At 47.1% G+C, this 21,859-nt stretch overlaps 1 protein-coding gene across 1 annotated transcript in view; it reads left to right on the top strand.

Moving 5' to 3' along the window:
* Positions 1–21,859, top strand: part of LOC119437468 (A disintegrin and metalloproteinase with thrombospondin motifs 8-like) — a 257,356-nt gene that overhangs the window by 97,801 nt on the left and 137,696 nt on the right. The window contains exon 6 of the mRNA XM_049660591.1: positions 1,958–2,088. Coding sequence (XP_049516548.1) covers positions 1,958–2,088 — 131 coding nt within the window. The remainder of the gene's footprint in view (positions 1–1,957; positions 2,089–21,859) is intronic.

The following is a 21,859-nucleotide window of genomic DNA, read 5'->3' as shown; positions in this document are numbered from 1 at the left end:
TGTTTCGCGACTGCGGAGCGTCCAGAGGACATGCCGAATATCTGGCGAAATTGCTGAGTGAATGATGGCCAGTCCGAAAAGTCACTTTCGTGGTTAAAAAACCATGTCTTCGCAACTTCGGTTAAGTAAAAAAGCGACATACCTCAATTTGTGCGTGTCGTCCCAATCATTGGCGTCGCTGGCTCTGTTGTAGTGATCGAGCCAATCTTCGACGTCGTCGCCGCGGAGGCCGGCAAAGACGGGAGGATCTCGGTGTGTGGTGTTCACCGTCCAGGTAGGCCCAGCGGGCTGAGCAGAGGTGGTAGCAGCACTGGTGGACGGGTTGGTTTCTGCCATCAACGTGGTAGGCGAGAGCAAACGACGACAGGATCGGAGCTCCAGGGGAATCGGGAAAGTAAGAGGACGTGGGAATCGAAGCACTCTCCACCACTTGTGAGACGTCGGCCGATGCGAGGCCTTTATTTCCCAGCAGCCGCCCGAGTCAGAGATGAAGCACCGCACGAGACAAAAGATGATGATGGGTCGAATGTACAAATGACGACGACGATATGCACAAATAGCGCTCACACAAGATGATGATTCGTATATGTACAGATGACGACGACATGCAGAAAATGCGCTCACAATATATATATATATATATATATATATATATATATATATATATATATATATATACCATTCGAGGACGCGATGTGACACAGCAAAGAACATGATGCCAGCATTTTCTTTGCTCACAAGGCACCGAAATACTGGTCTTCGGGGAGCAAGAAGAGTAGTCCAGTGATATCAGTACGGCTGCGCGCACTTTTATATAAACGCGCTATCTGGAACCTAGCGACAAGTTGCGTGCATCCTAGGCATACATTATGGCGCACCACTCGCGCGCTCCGAGGAAGCTTGGTTAATTTTTGTTCACTTTTTATTTCGCCCTTTGTCATTCGAACACACGGCGGCATGCCACTGTTGTCACTGAGATCGATCGACAATTTAACACGACGGTAAAAAACAATTAAATCGAAGGAAAAATAACTGCCGCTAATTACAGCGCCTGTAAAGCTGGGCAGGCCATGTAATGGTAGGGTATAGATAAGCGATTGACTGTTAGAGGTACAGAATAGGTGCCAAGAGAGGGGAAGCACAGTCGAAGACGGCAGACAACTAAGTGGGGTGATGAAATTAGGAATCTTGCAGGTACAAATTCGAATCAGCTTGCGCAAGACAGGGGTAACTGGAGATCGCCAATAGAGATCTTCGTCCTGCAGTGGACATAAAAATAGGCTGATTATGATGATGATGATGCTAATGGGTAACATGTCAGGGCAAAACGAGAATAGGAATAGCACAGTAGAAGCACACATTGAAAGACAGAGTGAATAGTGCCAAGAATTGACTGCAGTGAAAAACCTAAGTAAAGAGCGTTGTGCGCTGTATAAGCACAACGGAAAGGTTTCAGCACGTTTAATATTGAGTTTTCTGACGTACAGGCTTGTTATTAAAAAAATTCGAAAGCTTGAAGATTATCCTAAAAGGAAGTTCGCGACAGAATAAAGACAAAAATAAGGACCGACTACAGGGCAACAAGTTTTGTAATTTTACTTCAAAATGTAAAGTTCCTGGCACCTGTTTCTCTGTGCCCCGACCCGCCGCGATGTCTCACTGGCTATGGAGTTTTGCTCCTGAACGCGAGGTCGCAGGCTCCGATTCTCGGCAGTGGTTACTGCATTCCGATGAGGCACAATGCAAAAAAAACGCTTGTGTACTTAGAAATAGACGCACGTTAAACAACCCGAAGCGGCCGGAATTCATTCGAAGACGCGAGTACAGTGTGATTCTGAAACCACTCTCCCACTTTATGTAAACTAAACCACATAACACGAATGTTGAATTTATTGTCTTCTGGTGCTGAGTGTGCGCCATTCTAAAACAAATTTTATTTCTTTCTTGCTTCCTACAGAAAGCCGAGCTCCACAAACGCAAATGCACGGAACAATCTTCCCGGAAGTGTACATAGTAGTTGACACAAGCTACGCAAGCGGTGTCTCCAATCAAGAGCTCGTTCGTTATCTCACAGTTTTCATTACTGGGGTGAGCCTATTTTACTTGCGAGTTTTCACGCCAACTTCCGACAAAATATGAGCGTACATGTCCAGGAATTTTGGACATTGCCTCTTCGGCATTCTGTGAAACTTCATGTCAATGCATTAGCGTAACTGAATGGGAAAATCTTTAGGAAATTATATTTCGAAATTTCGGCCGAGTTTTAAAAAAGTTTCAACTAACAGTGCCGTGAAGGTACTCCATTCTAACAACATGTGCATTCATAGAGAAATATTTAGCGTGCACAATCGACAAGGACACAGTAAAAGGGGACACACGAGCGCTTACGCATGTACCAACTCGCCCAACTATGTGCAACATGTGCATTGACTGCACTTATTCGTACCATTCGTGCTGCGTCAAAACCCTGTTTTGCGCAGCGATGAGCGGTGAAGTAACACGACGGGAGCAAGTCGTTTCAGAGCGCAGCTCTTAGACACCCGTTCCTGCGTTGACGGCGTGCCTCGGCGTCTCTCGGCGGGCCGCATCATCCCTCGTAACCAAGCGAACGAGCGCAGCGAAGGATGAAAGAAAGCGACAGCGAAGAGAGCCCAAGGAGGCGAGCGCGGAGAAGGGTGCTGCGGAACCATGAGGAGGAAAGTGGAGGAGGAGAGTATGGCGATATGGTCAGGAGGAAATGGGAGTACTGCACGAGACATGCTCCACGACGGCGACCGACTGCACATGCGCTACTTCGCCTGCGCCGCCTCCGCTAGAGAATGCGCTCCGCGCGAGCCACGTGCATTCGTGGTCTTTCTTTCTGAACAATGAGCCACGCAACCGGTGGAATTGCTTCGTCTACCTCTAAACAAGCAGCACGAGCAGAGGCTCAGAGCCGTATCCAAGAGCACCCTTCCGTTCAGATTCATATTATTTGCCTCAGAAGAAGAAGCTGGAGGGAGAGGACGCACCTCATGTCGGCTCTGTTTTCGTAGCGCAAATCGCCAAAAACCACCCTAAACTGCTCACCAACGGAGTCAGCTCGTACCCAGGAACAAGTGTATACCAAAAACTAGTTGGGATTCCCATTTTTCAAGCCTCTGCGACAATTTTTTTTTGCTGGGCCTCGTGGAGGGAGAGCCGCGAGGTCGCGCGCCGTATAGAGCCGGCTTCTTTACCAATTGCCGATCATTCTCACAATAATGATGTCACCGTAGAGGGGCGCCACATAACCCAGGAAGAAATAGATATAAGCAAGGGATGGCAGGAGGTCAGGCAGAGAAGATCAGACCAGCAAACCTCCCAACATCGCGAGAGCACCTTGTCGCCAATGCGGCCCGACAAGTGCATCAGTAACCCCAGGAAGGGAAGGCTAGAGCAGATACGCAAGGCAAGCAGAATGCCACATTTGCCAAGAGTGAATTACAAGATTGTGATCAGAGCTCGTGGAGGAGTCAAAATATCCGAGCACAGTATAGTTCACTCAACAGCGGCGGTACAAGATGCGACAGGCATCCCTCGAGACGAAAGGGAGGACGATATCGTCTGCCCCAACAATTATCAAAATATCCCAATCGTCAGTACATTGGATCAAGAGCAAGCCAACAAATATCAGGAAGTAGCACGTATCAAAATTCAAGACACGTTTTATGAGACCAATGCGTACGAAATGGTGCTGGACATGACGGCCAAAGTATTCATCAGGGGAATCCCACTAGACGATGGCCCAAGAGACATCACAGCAACGGTGGTTACGAGCAAAACCCCAACGGTGATAGCAGCAAAGAGAATCAATAATACCACAGTGATTGTGCTGTTTGAAGGAAACAAAGTGCCCGCGTACAGGTAGCGCTGCTCCGATGCTCCCTGTACCGGAAACAAGTGGATTTCTGTCGCCAATGCAACAGACTTGGACACAGAGGAGATGTATGTCCCATCCCAGACAACAAAATTCGTGCTCGATGTGGAACACCAAGCCCTGATGAAGAACATAGGTGCCAATATAAATGCCAGTTATGCGGCGAGGACCATCCGACCGCAGATAAGACGTGCAAAGCCAAATTCAAGAAGCTCTCCATCATTAAACAGAGACAATGGCAAAGACAACAACGAGAACGACAATGAGAACATGGTGACGCTATCCCAAGAGAAGACGGGGCAGAGTCTCGTGGAAGGCCAAACGCCAGGGAATGACGCTGCAGATCGGGAACAAGGTCTCCATCCACCTCCAGATCCTTATCCCGGGCCGGCTCCAGGACACCGAGGAAATGACCCGGATCCAGATCCCGGTCCACAACTAGGCGATCCACTTCAGTAAACCAGACAACCACGGTGAGCTGGGCAGACGTGGTCGATGGTGTGAAACCAGGGGTTGGCAGGGACACTGCCATTAAAAGCGAGATAAAGGATCTAAAACACGAGAACGCGCAGTTGAGGATGGTGCTAGCACGTATGAGCGATGAAACAAAAGTTTCAACTCAGGAAAAAAAGCCATATAAATCAGGTAGCTCGCGCTCCAGAAAACAAAGAGCCACCTGAAATCGCGGAAAATAAGATGGACGAAGGGGATGACCGCCTTCCAGTCAAACTCAATGTCCAAGCCAGGAATGATAAACTACATAACAGGGTGGTAGATATCCAAAAGACTCTACTAGAGATACAACTAGGAAATGAAAAGCGGCACGAAATGATGAACCAAATGGATAAGGCAATAGCCGCAGTTATGATTAGATTAGACATCCTAAGCAAACCAGTCACCAGGTAATGGACTCCCCCTTGGTGCATCAGAAGCACCACAATCGTTACCCACTTCTCAACCACATTATTATATAAGCGCAGCTTCTTTCCAACCTCCTGTCTCGCTCCCACGGTCGCAGCCGAAATAAGGCACGCTAAAAAGGGTTCAGGATATGGCAATGGAACTGTAGAAGGTATGAAAACAAAAAGTCAGTTTTGCAGCAGTACTTAAAAGACAAGGATAAACCGGACGTCATAATTCTGCAGGAAACACATGCGATCGCAAAGCTAGCTGGATACAGATCTTTTGGCTAGGCCGAAGGGGAGACCAGGGCATTAACCACGCTGGTAAAAAGAAACATAGTATGCCTGCAACACAACACATGCATTGCGCATATAGACAATATTCTATTGGAGCTCATCCCGCAGAAGAAGAAGCTGATCATCCCGCAAAAGATGCTTATTTATTCTCAACATTTATAGCAACCCCTCGCAAAAAATAAACACAAATTCAGGAACCTAATTCAGAAAACACTCATTATGGCTGGAGAAACTCCGGTAGTCATAGGAGGAGACTTTAATGCCCCACACACCACGTGGGGATATCTATATACCAGACCAAAAGGAACGGCCTCATGGAACAACTTGCAAGAATTAGATCTCATACTCGTCACAAACCCCGGCAGTCCAACCAGAATAGGCACGGCGTGAAACAGGGACCCAACTCCACACCTAACCTTTACCAAGAATATCGATAAGCTGACATGGCGCCACACACCAGAAGATTTGGGTAGCGGCACCACATCACAGAAGGGCAAAATAGACCCAAGGAACGACAGATCAAATTATTAGACTGGGAACTGCTTCGTAATTAAAATGCGAGAGACGACACAGAAACCATCCATCACAGACATAGAAAAATGGGCTAAGGAGCTCATAGATGACGTCAAAGCTGCCAAAAAATTAACACTACCTTAATCTAACTTTGCGAAATGCGACAGCACACTTCTCCACACGTGGGAAGCTAATCAGTCGCTTCCAAATATACTTAAAGGTCAGAAGCATAACAGAAAGTTTCAAAAGCGCATAGCGCTCTTCAACAAAGAAATAGAAGAATATGCTACGCAATTGAGCAAACAACAATGGGACGAGATATGTAATTCTATGGACGAGAAATTAAGCACCAGGAAAACCAGGCAAATGCTCAACCACAATATTATATAAGAGCAGCTTCTTTCCAACCTCCTGTCTCCCTCGCACGGTCACACCCGAAATAAGGCGCGCTAAAAATGGTTCATAATATGGCAATGGAACTGTAGAAGGTATTCGAGCATGAGAATAACAAAAAAAACCTCAGGCAAGCCATTATTAAGTTAAGACACGCCTATGAAGGTACAGAAGAGGAATTTCTCAAAAAATTAGAGCAGAAATACATAACACAGACACCCCCTTGCATCCATCCTAGCTACAACGGGAATAAAAACGCAAAATTACACGAAGAATTCACGGAGGCAGAAATCCGCGCTGCCCTGCATAATTTAAACACCAAATCAGCCCCAGTATAACCAACAAGGCTTTCAGGAACCTCGATGATGAATCGATCGTCAAACTAACAGAATATACATATAAACTAATGCTGGATAAAGGGAGAAGTACCAGCTCAATGGAAGAAAGCCACGATAACGCTCATCCCATAACCTGGTAAGGAAGCTTGAGATCGACCACCTCAGATCGATCTCACTAACATCCTGCGTCGAAAATTAATGGAACATGTAATTTTTAACAGAGTAGATAACATCTGAGAGGATAATAGCATATACCCAGATACAATGATAGGATTTCGCAAAAACCTTTCGACACAAGATGCGATGCTTCAACTTAAGCATCAGATAATCGATTGTACAGCGTGCTCTACAATGGCTATCTTGGACCTTCTTCTCAAAAAGGGATTGATAATGCCAACCACGCAACCATAATGGAAAACATCGAACGAATAGAGCTACGTGAACGGACACATAACTAGATCAAGAGCTTCCTATCAGATAGGAAAGCAGTCATCTGCGTCGCAGGGCTCACGTCGCTCGAGATTGACATCGAAGGAGGGGGGGGGGGGGGGGCGGTACGCCGCCAGGCTCTATCAGCTCCCCGATATTTTTCTATGTCGTCTTCATGGACTCCCCGCAAAAATAAATCACATAGAGTCCCTCAATGAACACAATCTACGCGGACGATATTACTCTATGGGTCTGTGATGGTAGCGACGGATCAACAGAAACAAGGCTCCAGACCACAATAAACACAGCAGAGGAACAACAGGGACGGGCTGTAGAAGTACATGGATACAGGGAAGGCGAGATATTTATGCTAAATGGACATGTTTTAACATATCCTGTCTCGGCAACAGTATTGCTACGCAGGCTCTAGTACTGGACAGAGTACCCTATGAATTACTCCTATCACGTCCAGCCATCAGTGCTCTTCGCCTTAACATCTACTGGACTGGAGAAATAACTGCGGATGAAAAGCGGTACAATCTCAGCGTTGCTTCAACTTCGTCTTCGAAGAGCCTGCGGCAGCCATCATCATGTTATGATGCTAAGAGGCTTTACCGGGAATTGCTATGCTTGAAGGGATATCCCAAGGCAACTACAAAGTTTGAGGTACCATTTAAGTTAGGCGATACTACAGTGGTGAGGAAAAAGCCATATAATATGTCACGGGAGAAGAGAATGTGGCTGAAGAACGAGTGTCAAAAGATGCTGCATACACACATAGTTCATCCATCAACGTGTACACTCGCGTCGCCCATCACTACTTGCACCTAAGGAAGATGCAAGCCTCCAGCTCTGCACGGAATTAGAGGCAAATTAATAAGCAGACAGGGCTTTTTCCTTTTCCTATGCAGCGAATATACTCTATCATAGACGAGACGGGTGGCTGCAGAGTGTTTTCGCGTATTGATTTATGTAAAGGAATTTGGCAAGTTCCACTTTCTGAAGAATACAAGAAATACTCTGCCTTGATAACGCTTTTTGAGATCTATCATTTTAGACGTTTATAAATTGCGCGAAAAAACGAGGACACAAGAACATAACACACAGGACACCACGAGCGCTGACTGCCAACTGTTTATTTCTGGAAAAGCAAGCAGCATATATTTCTTTCATGATCCTGAACACGTGCCCGCATTGTCATTGTCACATGTGCCAATAAAAAAAAATCTGCTGGGTAACAATGTAAAACAGCATTGCAACAGGCGATCACCAAACTAACCAAGAGCCATTTTTACGGTATCATCAAACGAGGGAGAGAAAACCGTGAGCATGTGAATAAAACGAAAATGGCAGATGTCACTTAACAAATAACCATAGTAAAGGCGTAGGATGAGGCGATAAATACGTTTGAATAAAAAAAGAAATAAAATCAACAAATAATACACCAAACAACAAATGTAGAGGCGATGATGCCATAAAAATGTGGTTGATCCCTCTTATATAGGAATCGGTATAGAACACGAAAGTGAAACGTGTCTTCACAGAAGTAGTGTAATGTTTATTGCACATTGATATATAATGTCTATTGGTGTTTTGTGGCTAAAGCGCCCTTAGGCGTTGATGCACCCACGCTGACGCCTGGTGGCACGTCTCCTCCATCACGACTACCAACGTCGATGACCATGAGCAACCGTCGTGCATATGGAAGCTGCACTACGCTGCACACGCTAGCACAACGCGAAAGACGAAGCACGTAACTGACACACTAATACAACGCGCAAGACAAAGCACGCAACTGAATCGTCACCGAGTCAAATCAGCGCGTACAGCGCGTCGTAATTGCAGCCTCCGCGATCAACTTCAGAAACATTTTCAGAGCTAATTGCGGAGGCCACGCTCCGCTGTGCTGAGTACGGTGAACGCCACCTAGTGAACGCCACCTGGTTGGTAGTGAACCGGTGAACGCCACCTGGTTGGTAGTGCTTCTTGATGCCAGCGTCCCTTCGAATGCTGGCATCGAGGCGTCGTAGTGCTGAGACCACCGAAGCGTTCACTGTCGGTGCGCGTTAGTGTCATAATGCAGTACTTCTCTTTTCTGCTCGTAGGCGGCGGCACCGCCCCGAGCAAGAGCGCGGGTACACGGAGGAGTGTTAGATATATAAGGCGCGTCTGTGCAGCTGTCTGCAAATGCGTTTGTGGCGCAATGGGTTAAACGCTCGGCGATCTATCGTCGCGGACCGAGAGGTCGTGGGTTCGATTTCCAAATTTTGCATGTTTGTGGAACTTTTTCTTCTGGTTTCTTTCTTTGTATTATGTTCGTGTATGTTCGTGTGACGTATTTCCGTGACGGAAATACGTCAGTGAAGTCTTGGTGGACCCCGGCATAAAACACTTTCGTGTTAAAAAGGCGTGAAGGATAAGGATATGGCTTAATGAAAAAAACACTGGAAGTAAAGATGAAGTCGACGAAAAGTATAAACGTGCTATGAAAAGAGTAAAACCTGGTGAAAAACTAATGCTGAGGTGTTATCGGAATTTTTTCCCCTTTTTCTTTTCATTAGTTTTTTTTCTGTCTCCTATTTTCTTCAGGCAGTTTGTGGTCTAGGCCATGGTTTCAGTATAAAACCAACGATTAAACAAAAACCAAAAACTAGCAAAAAATTTCAACACCAAGAAGGATTTCACAAGGCGCATTCCAGAAAATTAACTTCTGGTAACCACGAGAGAGACGGTGTGCTGATACACTTGTCGCCTGTTTTTATTTTGTAAAAAGCTTCAACAATCTCCATTTCGGTCTGGTCCCTCGATTTGAAAGAACGTTGTGTTTTTAAGAATTGGCTTGCGAGGGTTGTTATTTTCCGCCCTCATCTCTTTGCTCTGCATCTGTTACAGTGTTGGGCCAAAGTGCCTCCTGCATTGTTCTTTACATGCCACCGGTGTTCCCGTGCCCTTTCATTAAAACACCTGCCCGTTTATCCAATATAAATGCTGTCATAAGTCGAGGGAATTGAATACACTACCCCACAAACACATTCGGTGTAGTTCGTTTCGTGCATGGTTGAGCACTGGGGCCTAATCTTTTTCTTACCTGTCATCATTGGGCACACATTACTAAGCTTGCATGGAGCCAAAAATACGACCTTGACCCCGTAGCGGCTTGCCACTTTTTTGATGTGCGAAACTGGATGAATGTAGGGCATGACTTGCAGTTTATCTTTCTTAATATCCTCTTTCTGTTGCTTTCTACCTTTCAGTTTTTGCAAGCGATTTTCACAGGCACCTGTGATTAAACTCTGAAGGTAACCAGCCGAAAGGAAGCGCCTAACTTGCTGATTGAAACTTAGTTCTAATTTGTGCTCGCAGGATTTTTCCAGGGCGGACTTACAAGCTGGGGTTACGTTGGCCCTCTTAACTAGTTTGGAATGAGCACTTTCAAACGGCAGTGGGGCCTTCTTTGTCCTCGGGTTGTAATACCAACAGATGTGTTTAGCGTGAAACTGGAGGCTGAGGTCCAGAAACTGAAGGACATTATCCCTGGCAAGCTCGTGGGTGAAGGTGAGCCCTCCCGAAGCTGATTAAAATATATTTAATATGCGATCTATGGCATCATTAAGGTTATCGTTTTCGGACACGTGGAGTATGACTAAGTAATCATCAACATAACGAAAAATACGCACGACATGTTCCCCGGAAATTACTTGCTGAATTCGTTGATCAAACACCGACAGATAGATATCGCAAAAAACAGATGCAACTGCAGAACCAATACAAATTCTAGCCTTCTGCACAATATTTTTCATCAAACTCAATGGCCGTGGAACTCAAATAAAAGCTTAACAGTTCAAGGAAATGTTCGGTGCTCACCCCTCCCGTGTTCTCAAAGGCTACTTCTCCAGCCTCTTGAATTTGTTGCCTAATGGTGGCGAACAAACCGTCCTGCGGAATTGAGTAGAACAGGTCCTCGATGTCAATCGAGAACCCTGTGGTAGCCGTCGGAAGACCTTCTTTCTGGTGTCTGAAGATTTCCGCCGAAGATCGGTCCAAAAAGAGGTCCTTTCCAACTATCCTTTGTAGGTTCGATTGAAGAAAGTTTCCATTTGTCTTTTGCCAAGTGCCTTTCTCTGATACGATGGCTCGCAGGGGGCAGTCCGGTTCGTAGGTCTTACCGGTAAAGATATCGAGGTGGCTCGTTACTTTGCTCTCAACAACCTTCCTTAACAAATCCAGGTTCATGCTTTTTAGTAACTTGACGGCAAAACGTTTTTGTTCCTTCGGAAGGACGTCGGTTTGCTTGAAATTCTTTTTTTACAGCTTCAGTTGCCTTTCTGTCAAAAGTGGCGGCAGGCATAACGACGAAACCGCCTTCTTTATCTGCCTCTAAGACGGCGAGATCGTTTTCCTGGAGGTGGGTAACCACTTTCCTTAAGAGGTTTTTTTGCCCTGGCTGTTCACTAACAGTGCGTTGCAGACAGTCCACTCCGTCCCACACAACGCGTTCCCGCTGCTTTTCCGGAACTCGCTGCCCCACTTGACGTACAAAGGCAAGAAGCTCTGAACGCTTGGGTGCTGGCTCGAATGAAAATTTGGGCCCTTTTTTGAGTATCCCCTGTACATATTCAGGCAGTACAGCGTTCTCTAGAATGGTGACGGTACTGGCAGACATGCTTTTTTGGCTTTTCTCAGGAAGAGCTCATCTTGCACGTTGCCACAAGAACTCTGCAGCGCTCGCAGTTAACCTTTTATATGCGGCGAAACGACTGGCCGCCATGAACCCGTCTCTCTCATTGTTACCAGAAGAATTTAATTTTCTGGAATGCGCCTTGAGAAATCTTTCTTGGCGTTCAAATTTTTTGCTAGTTTTTGATTTTTGTTTGATCGTTGGTTTTATACTGAAACCATGGCCTAGACCACAAACTGCCTGAAGAAAATCGAAGACAGAAAAAAACTAAGGAAAAGAAAAAGGGGAAAAAATTCCGAAAACGCCTCAGCATTAGTTTTTACCAGGTTTTACTCTTTTCATAGCCACGTTTATAGTTTTCGTCAACTTCATCTTTAGTTCCACTGTTTTTTTCATTAAGCCATATCCTGATCCTTCATGCCTTTTTATGGCATCGTCGCCTCTACATTTGTTGTTTGGTGTATTGTTTGTTGATTTTATTTCTTTTTTTTTATTCAAACGTATTTATCGCCTCATCCTACGCCTTTACTATGGTTATTTATTAAGTGACATCTGCCATTTTCGTTTCGTTCACATGCTCACGGTTTTCTCTCCCTCGTTTGATGACATAGTAAGAACGGCTCTTGGTTAGCTTGGTGATCGCCTGTTGCAACCCTGTTTCACATTGCTACCTAGCAGATATTTTTTTATTGGCACATGTGACAATGGCAATGCGGGCACGTGTTCAGGATCATGAAAGAACTATATGCTGCTTGCTTTTCCAGAAATAAACAGTTGGCAGTCTGCGCTCGTCGTGTCGTGTGTGTTTCTTTCTTGTGCCCTTGTTTTTTCGCGCAAATTAATAAACGTCTGAAAGCTATGAACCAACTAGCCCGCCAGAACGTCCTACTAAACGACATCTTTGAGTATAATCGACTCCCATTTGGATGGAAGAACTCACCTGCATGGTTCCAGAAGATGATGAATGACGTCTTGCGACCATTTCTTGGGAAGTTTTATAACGTGTACGTCGACGATATCATAGTTTACTCTCACAGCGAGGAGGAGCACTCAGAGCATCTTGCTAGTGTACTTCAAACACTGAGTGATGCGGAGCTCAAGATTAATCACAAGTTAGTTTTTCCAAACAAAACTTGCGTTTCTAGGTAGAGTATTCGATGGCCAAACCAAGACAACAAAGCAGAAATAAGTCCAACTAATCTCAAAATGCCGAAACCGTATGACCTACACTTTTTGCGGGTATTTCTCGGCTTTGTGGGGCATTTTCGGGCCTTCATTGGAGATTAAGCCACGAAAACGAAGTGCCTCACAAAAATGATCAAGAAGAATGTGCCATTTCGGGAGACAGCAGTGTGATTCGATTTATCAAAGCCTTGTGAGCATCATTTCGTCTGACCCAATTCTGACGCTTCCAGACTTGAAGTTGCCCTTCGAGCTGAACACCGACGCTTCTCATTACGGCACAGGTGCAGTGCTTTACCAGAGGGATTCCTCAGCTCCACGGAGCTGGCAAAAAGGTCGCGGGATATTATTCGTATACATTCTCGAAAGCACAACTGAATTACATGACTACGGAGAAAGAAGCTGTGGCAGTCCTAATGGCCGTACGCTATTTTAGACCTTACCTGGATGGCAGGAGCTTCACGCTCTTTACCGATCACTAAGCCTTAACGTATATCCTTAACCTCGCAAAGCCTAGAGGAAAAATCGCGCGGTAGGTGAGTGAACTCCAGCAGTTTGTGTTCGTGGTCCAGCACAGACCTGTAGAACACTAGAAGGATGCAGACGCACTCTCGAGACTTGTGGTAACCCCAGATCAGGAGAGTATCAACGCAACTCTGCTGTGGGAGGGAACTGAAGAACTGGAGTTCCACGATGGAAAGTTCGTAGTACCGGAAACAATGGTGCCTAGAATCTTGGAACTTTATCATGACTCCCCAGACTCTGGCGGGCACGACGGGTTCTGGCGAACTTATCACAGGATTCTTCAGCGTTTCAGGTTGAAACACTTGAAAGACGACGTCCAGCGATACGTCGAGTCTTGCCATCAATGTCAAGTCCATAATGTACCTTAAGAGAACAGACGAGATGGTCCTAACTAGAGATTCTGACATACCGTTTGAAGTCATCCAGGTGGCTTTTGCAGAGATTAAGAGAAAGGCTACAGGAGTAAAAAAAAGAACACCTGTCTTTCCTAGTGGCAATAGACCAGTGCACTAGAATAGTGCCAGCAAAACCGGGTAGGGAAGACACAAATAGTGTGATTACCCTTTTGAGCCGAGATATGTTTCAGCCGAGTAGTAATATGAGACAATGGACAAGCATTTGTAAGCAAGTATCTGTAAGAGTGGGCGAAGGAACGAGGAGTTGTTTTGCGACGCTGCGCGCACTACCATCCTGCAGGAAATGACATAGCTGAAAGAATCATACCAGAATTGAAACAGTTTATTAACACGAAAGTGTTTTATGCCGGGGTCCACCAAGACTTCACTGACGTATTTCCGTCACGGAAATACGTCATAGAACATAATACAAAGAAAGAAACCAGAAGAAAAAGTTCCACAAACATGCAAAATTTGGAAATCGAACCCACGACCTCTCGGTCCGCGACGATAGATCGCCGAGCGTTTAACCCATTGCGCCACAAACGCATTTGCAGAGAGGTACACAGACGCGCCTTATATATCTAAAGCCCAGACCACACGTACGCTTGCAAACGCGCGCAAGCTCGCGTCCGCACGCCCACGCATGCGCAGACGGTGCGTCACGGCTCGTACGCGTCGAAACGCGGCGCGATCTCGGTGATCAGCTCCTCTCAGTTATCGCGCGCCTGGGCTGCCTCGCTGCCTCGCGTCGGCGCGCCTGGCTACGCAGCGACGGCGCGGTACATTCAACTCTCAGTTAAGCAGAATTATATCATGCAAGAAAGTGCTTCTTCTTCACTTTTCGTGCTGATCTAACAGCTCCAAAAAGATAACAATTACGTTTATAGATATCGAAGCATTTTGAAGCACTTTGAAGCATTTTGAAGCATTTTGATACGAAGTGGCGTCTGCCAAGGTGTAAACAAGTGAAGCCAGTGGCGCGCGCTGTCGCGCGTATTTGTGGATGCAAACCGCCATTCCTCGCTAGGCGCGGCAACCGCAAGGCGCGTAGACGCGAGCTTACGCGGGTCCGCAAGCGTACGTGTGGTCTGGGCTTAACACTCCTCCGTGTACCCGCGCTCTTGCTCAGGGCGGTGCCGCCGCCTACGAGCAGAAAAGAGAAGTACTGCATTATGACACTAACGCGCACCGACAGTGAACGCTTCGGTGGTCTCAGCACTACGACGCCTCGATGCCAGCATTCGAAGGGACGCTGGCATCAAGAAGCACTACCAACGCCACCTAGGTGGCGTTCACCATACTCAGCACAGCGGAGCGTGGCCTCCGCAATTAGCTCTGAAAATGTTTCTGAAGTTGATCGCGGAGGCTGCAATTACGACGCGCTGTACGCGCTGATTTGACTCGGTGACGATTCAGTTACGTGCTTTGTCTTGCGCGTTGTATTAGTGTGTCAGTTACGTGCTTCGTCTTTCGCGTTGTGCTAGCGTGTGCAGCGTAGTGCAGCTTCCATATGCACGACGGTTGCTCATGGTCATCGACGTTGGTAGTCGTGATGGAGGAGACGTGCCACCAGGCGTCAGCGTGGGTGCATCAACACCTAAGGGCGCTTTAGCCACAAAACACCAATAGACATTATATATCAATGTGCAATAAACATTACACTACTTCTGTGAAGACACGTTTCACTTTCGTGTGCTATACCGATTCCTATATAAGAGGGATCAACCACATTTTTCCATGTATCCCAGTTTCAAAGGCGGATGGAAGTGCTACTTGGAGGCCGCTGTAGCTGATCACAATCGGACGCACACTGTAAGCATTGGCTGTAGTCCCTATTTCGCAGCATTTGGAAAGACCCCGGTGATCCCTGCTGATCAACAGCTTGGTATTGCTGACCGGCTGCAATTGTGTGAGAAGCGGAAAACTGCGGAAGCATACCAGCGATACCGCGAAGATATGAAGAGGCATTGCGACCGCCGCCACAACACGCGGATACACCGTATACAGCTGAACGATTTAGTACTCGTCAAAAGGTCTTCCGGGTACGAAGCAGGTGTACATGGGACCGTATCGCGTGGTGCAAATTGCAGTGCAAAAAGGTGCTCTCAAGAGAGTTGGTTACGTCAACGATGACGGCGTGCTCGAGTTTGCAACCATTGGGAACGTACTTATGTATCATCCCCGGAGGGATGAGTCTTCAAAGAGGGGGAGTGTACGTGGACGTTGTGAAGAAGAAGTTACAGGGTGTCTTAAAGAAGACGAAGTGACGAGGCGTTCGGAATAAAGAAGAGGGCTGACACCATAGCCTAGCCCTACTGTGTATTATTACAAGGAAATCAAGCTACACACCAAGAACGGACGGAATATCTCAATAGCCAACCAGCTCAAAGTATTGGGTCTAGTAATCGAGAACAAAGGTACGAACGCTTAAACCAGACGGAAGTTAGAGACCAAGGTAACAAACACCATGAGATTATTCAAACTAATTACTAACAAGCACCAGGGTATGAAAGAGGAAAGTATGATACGGCTGATACAATCATTCGTAATCAGTCAGATCACATACATTCTTCCACAATTGGTTTGCAGCTGAAAAGACAAAATTAACAAGCTAATAAAAGGCATACAAACTAGCACTAGGGATTCCAATCAGTAGGAGCACAGATCTCTTCCTAAAGTTAGGACTCCACAACCCGCTGGACAATTTCATAGAAGCACGACAAACATCTCAGGTGGAACGACTAACCAAAACCAAAATGGGACGGCATATACTACGCAAGCTAGGAATTAATTTCCACAATGAATACGGCGAAAATAGGACGATATTGAGAGAAATTCGTGACAAATTCCTGGTACCAAATATGCCCAAGAACATGCATCCATCTTACTACAAGGGCAGATGCACGAGAAGAGCAGAGAAAATGATCCAAAGTTATGGGTCAGACGGCAGAGCAACCTTCGTAGACGCGGCTGAATACACACACAGAAATAGCTACGTGGCAGTAGTCGTACATCACACCAAAAAACCACTTACTAGCGTGTAAGTTAAAACCAAGCATTACGAGACAGCAGAGGAGGTTGTCATTGCACTAGCATTGGTCTCCACGAGTGCTCAATACATCCTTAGCGATTCTCAGGCGGCCATAGGAAACTATGCTAAGGGTAGGATCTCTCCTTAGGCCTGCCATATCATTAGAGTCAACGAAGCAAAATTCTCCAAAGCAGAGAAGAACGGCAGGCAACTGCTCTGGTTCCCAGCGCATACGACTCCAGGCATTCCCCCATTCAACCCCAACGAGGTAGCACACCGCGAAGCTCGAGGTCTTACTCGCCGAACTGAGCAAGGAGTGACTTCTACCTGTCAGGAGAACGCGGAGGAGGAGACCTGGAGAGAAAAAGACAGAATAAAAAGATTTAGCGATATTACCAAATTCTATCAAAATCGTAGGCGCATATTACCGCCGCCTCACACTAAACTGAACAGATCGGAGTCCGTTGGTTGGAGCAGAAACCTACACGAGTCCCGTGTAGGTTTTCTTTCTGTAAACTTTCTACCCCGAGATATACGCGAGTGATACCTGCAAGCTATGCAAGTCTGTTAGAGCCAACCTTCAACGCATGCTGTGGGGATGTAAAACACATCCCCACAGCATGCTCCCCGGAAAATCTGCGGGCGCGGAGTTCGGCCGCGCTGCTCTGCTCAGAACTCCAAGACAAACTTTTCGACCAACTCAGTAATCGACACAACGCCGCAATGAGCCACCTTTTTTCGGACCAAAACAATGGGTGAAGACCAAGCACTAGCAGAGGGGCGAATTGTCTTACGTTGAAGAATGTCGGTGACGTTTTCCCCAACAATGTTGCGCTCGGCTAGAGACATGCGATATGGCTGGCGACGCACGGTGGATCTGGCGTCTGTCTGAATCCGATGCGCTGTGACGGAAGTCTGTCCCCATGTCGAAGAATGGGCGTCAAATGAACCTTCCTGTTTGTTGAACAGGGCAAGTAACTGTTGCGTCTGCGAAGGGGTCAAGACGCAGCTGATTACGGCTGCAAGAACTGAGATAGGGTGAGAATGTCCAGCAGCAGGAATTTCAGAGGCAGCAGCCTTAAGGGGAGCGACAGAGAGAGGCTCTGAATCAGCAACGCAAGCCAAAGTGGTGCCTTTAGGAAGGACAATATTCTCAGTTGTTGTGTTCATTCGGGCGATAAGCACAGAACCACTGTCAAATTGAACTAGACCTCATACAATGGCTATCCCCTTTATGAAACAATGCGCATAAGGTCACACTAACATATCGCCATGGTCGATGACGTCGAACGTGATGATAAGAACTTTCTGACAGCCTGGAGACAGCTCGATATCTACTGCAGCGAGCAGACGAAGTGGCTTGTACTTGTCATCGCCGAACAAATGGTCGGTGTCGGTCATATGTATGAAACCTTGCCTACAACATATAACAGCAGAAGCAGAAACAAGGAAATCCCATCCTAAATTGAGCTGGTGGAAGCACAGCAAGCTGGTTGTGGTGGACGATGCGACCGATCATTACACACTGTACAAAGCACGGAAGGCGGACTAGGGTTCCCTTGAGCTGCATCCATCGTTGTTCCATCGTAAGGGGTCGAAACGTTTCGGGGACGCCAACACAAATCAGCATGAATGCCAGGTAAAGTGGCACCGGTGTCCACGAAAGCTTCAACTTGCACACCTTCAACGAACACAGACATCATATTACAAGGGCGCCTTGGAGGAATTGTAGCGCTGTCGGTGAATGCAGTTTTTCCTCCGCAAACTGCATTACTTCGTTTTCCGCGCAACGGTCAGAGGTGAGCGAGGCAGTCTGAAGTGGTGACAAGGAGCGGCGGAACGGCGAAGGTGAGCTGCATCTGGTGGTGCGATAACCATTCGGTATCTCGGTCGTTGCGTTCGGAGATGTGGAACGGCGCGGAGGGGAAGCCTAACGCCGGCTTTCATAAGAGACCACACCACAATACGCATCGCGTTCACACATGTAGTACCCAGGACGCTCATCTTGTTGGCGCTTGCGGCAAAAACGTGATATATGGCCGCGATAACTGCAGTAATAGCAAATAGAACAAGACGCACGCCAAGGCGGGTAGTAGATATAATGAGCCCAAACTAGGGAGATGGTTTAATTTTTTGTTAGTCGCAACCATACCAAGTGACAGAAAATGCAGCTACAGAAAGTATAGGGGAAGGTAACCGTTACGTTTAATTGAAATGTAGAAATGAGCATGTAAAGGTAATTGAAGGTGAATGAAAAGACAACTTGCCGCCGGTTGGGTGCCAACCGACATCCTCAGGATTACGAGTGTGGTGCTTTACCTACGAGGCTGCCGCGATGCCATCCGTCCATCACATTTTATATTATTTATTTATTTAGAAATACCTAACAGGTCTCCAGAGAGGTATTGAGTGAGGGGAGCATGTGGTACAGTGCAATTGCACTTGAAGACAATTCCGCTATAAAACAACGGCAAGGAACCAAACAATCACTCATTTTAAACAATATTCACGCGCCATTCCACTATTGTGAAGGTGGATTACCAGCGAAGCAGTTTAGCACACGACATAGAGGTGACGCAGAATTTAGATCAAAGGAATCAGCAAATTTTATTTCCCTTGAGTGGCGACGGCGGTCATCCCGATGACAGACACAGGTACACACACTTTTATTTGATCGGCGGTCTTGATCGGGGGCACACATTCGCGTGGAAGACTACCACCACCTCGGGGAGCCGGAGGAAACTAGACAGGCGTGACGGGACCGCCAAACCGGGAGAGCGAAAGGAAACTAGGCACGCAAGCGCTTGCAACGTCGACGAGGAGAGGGCTGCGTGAGATCACACATGACCGACGAGGGTCGCACATTGGCAAATCTTTGATAAACCCTGATTATCTACCTGAGCGTCTACTGATTTTGAAAATGGTCCTTACTTATAACTAATCCACTGAAAATGCATATACAAGTGATGAGATCGACTTATAAGGTTGTGCATAGAATGAAGCGATTTGCATCGAATTCGGGAGCTGAGTTTTTTCATATGCAGGTCTGCTGACGGACACAAAAATGCATAGAACCCTAGCCATAGAGAGCTGCGCTGTAAAAAAATGTCCTGACAAACCACGACAAAAAAAGCAAAACTGCAATGCAGAAACAGCGAGCCCTGGAATGGGAAGATTACCTCTACCCTTATCTCTACCGAAATCTTGAACACAGAACTATGGTCAGTTGCACTTGGCAGGGTCGGTCACACTAATGCCGGCGGTAACAGTGCCTGCGAGTCACCTGCGATGTCTCAGACACAGCGACGAGGCGAGCTTCCGTGATGGCACGCAGTGCAACTTGAGCGCTCGTGCGCGGTGTCTGACCGAAACCGCGAAGTTGTGCTTCTCATCTTTCTTTTATATATATATATATATATATATATATATATATATATTGTTACGGAGAGACAGACACAACAGGAAAACGTATTTACAATATATTTACAAGGCGATGAAGCGCTGAACTATATGGAGAAGAGCGAGGAATGGTACCGTGACATGAATCCCGGCCGCTGAAGCACCGTCATGGTGCTTGCTGTGGTGTGGGCGAGCGGTAAGGTTTAAGGCGAGAGACATGGACAACGTCTGTAGGTGGCGAGACGGAGGGAGAGGAAAACTCGAGCGGGCCAATTTCGTAAGTGAGGCCGGTTACACGCCTTAAGACACAGTAGGGTCCGGAGCTCCGGGAAAGCAATTTTTCGCACTGTCCAACAGGCCGAGTCGGAGTCCATAGAAGCACAAGGACACCCGGAGTGTAGATAACGTTGCGATGACGGGAGTCATAGTGATGCTTATGGTTGCCTTGCGATGTAGTAAGGCGATGGCGAGCAATTTGGCGTGCCTCCTGAGCTTTGAAATGGCATCGCGGTTGTACTCAATGGGTAAATAGACGGCATCGGGGATGATAATGTCAAAAGGCAACTTTAGTCACGGCCAAACAGAAGATAAAATGGTGAAAAACCAGCGGTATCATGACGGGAAGAATTGTAGGCAAATATAAGGAAAGTCAACGCAACGTCCCAGTCTTGATGGTCAGTAGAGACATACATAGAAAGCATGTCAGTTAGCGTCTGGTTGAAGCGTTGTCAAGCCGTTGTTTTGCGGGTGGTAAACCGCCATAAATTTGTGTTTTGTCACACAGGAGCGAAGGAAGTCATCGATAACTCAGAAGAGAAAGTAGTGGCCACGGTCGGCGAGGAATTGACAAGGGGCTCCGCGTTGTAAGATGATATCGTGTAGCAGGAAATAAGCGACGTCCGTAGCACAAGTGGTAGGGAGGGCGCGTGTAATTGCGTATCGGGAGGTGTGGTCAGTAGCAACAGCAATCCATACGTTTCCAGAAGTAAAGACAGCGAAAGAACCGAGGAAGTCAAGGCCAACTCGGAAAAAAGGGTCAGATGGGACATCATGGGGCTGAAGGAGGCCAGCAGGAGGCATTGATGGTTTCTTTGGGCGTTGGTACGGTTCGCAAGCAGCAACGTAGCGACGAACGGAGCGGTAAAGACCGGGCCAGAAGAAGCGATGCCGAACGCTGTCGTAGGTCCGTGAAACTCCAAGGTTACCAGCGGTCGGGGCGTCATGGAGCTGGCCGAGAACGCTCAAGCGCAGATGCGTAGGCATGACAAGCAACAGCTCGCGTCCCTCCGGAAGGACGTTGCAGCGATATAATGTGCCATCTTTAAGCACGAAGAGGTGAAGAGACGGATCGGGTGCTGTGAAATAAGCTTCTGAAAAAGCTCACGCAAGATGGAATCACGCAGCTGTCCATCACGGATGTTGCTTAAACCGGAGAGCGAGAGTATACAGGCAGGCGTGTCATCGGAGGCTTCAGGTGGATCCACGGGATTGTGGGACAAACATTCAGCGTCCCTGTGCAATCGGCCAGACTTATAATAAACAGAATATGTGTACTTTTGGAGCCGCAGTGCCCAGCGACCAAGACGCCCAGTGGGATCTTTAAGGGACGAAAGCCAGCAAAGTGCGTGGTGATGGGTAGTGACGGTGAAATACCAGCCATGTAAGTAGGGGCGGAATTTGCCCACCGCCCAAACGAGAGCAAGAGACTCCCGTTCCGTGATAGAGTGGTTTTGTTCGGCTGGGGAAAGGAGACGGCTGGCATAGGCGATCACACGGGCATGCCCATTCTGATACTGGACCAAAACAGCGCCGGTTCTGTGGCCGCTGGCATCGGTGTGGAGTTTTGTTGGAGCGGAGCAGTCGAAATGAGCCAGGA

The sequence above is a fragment of the Dermacentor silvarum genome, chromosome 1 (genome assembly GCF_013339745.2).
Source record: "Dermacentor silvarum isolate Dsil-2018 chromosome 1, BIME_Dsil_1.4, whole genome shotgun sequence".
NCBI lineage: Eukaryota > Metazoa > Arthropoda > Arachnida > Ixodida > Ixodidae > Dermacentor > Dermacentor silvarum.
This window is presented reverse-complemented; position numbering and strand designations above follow the sequence as displayed.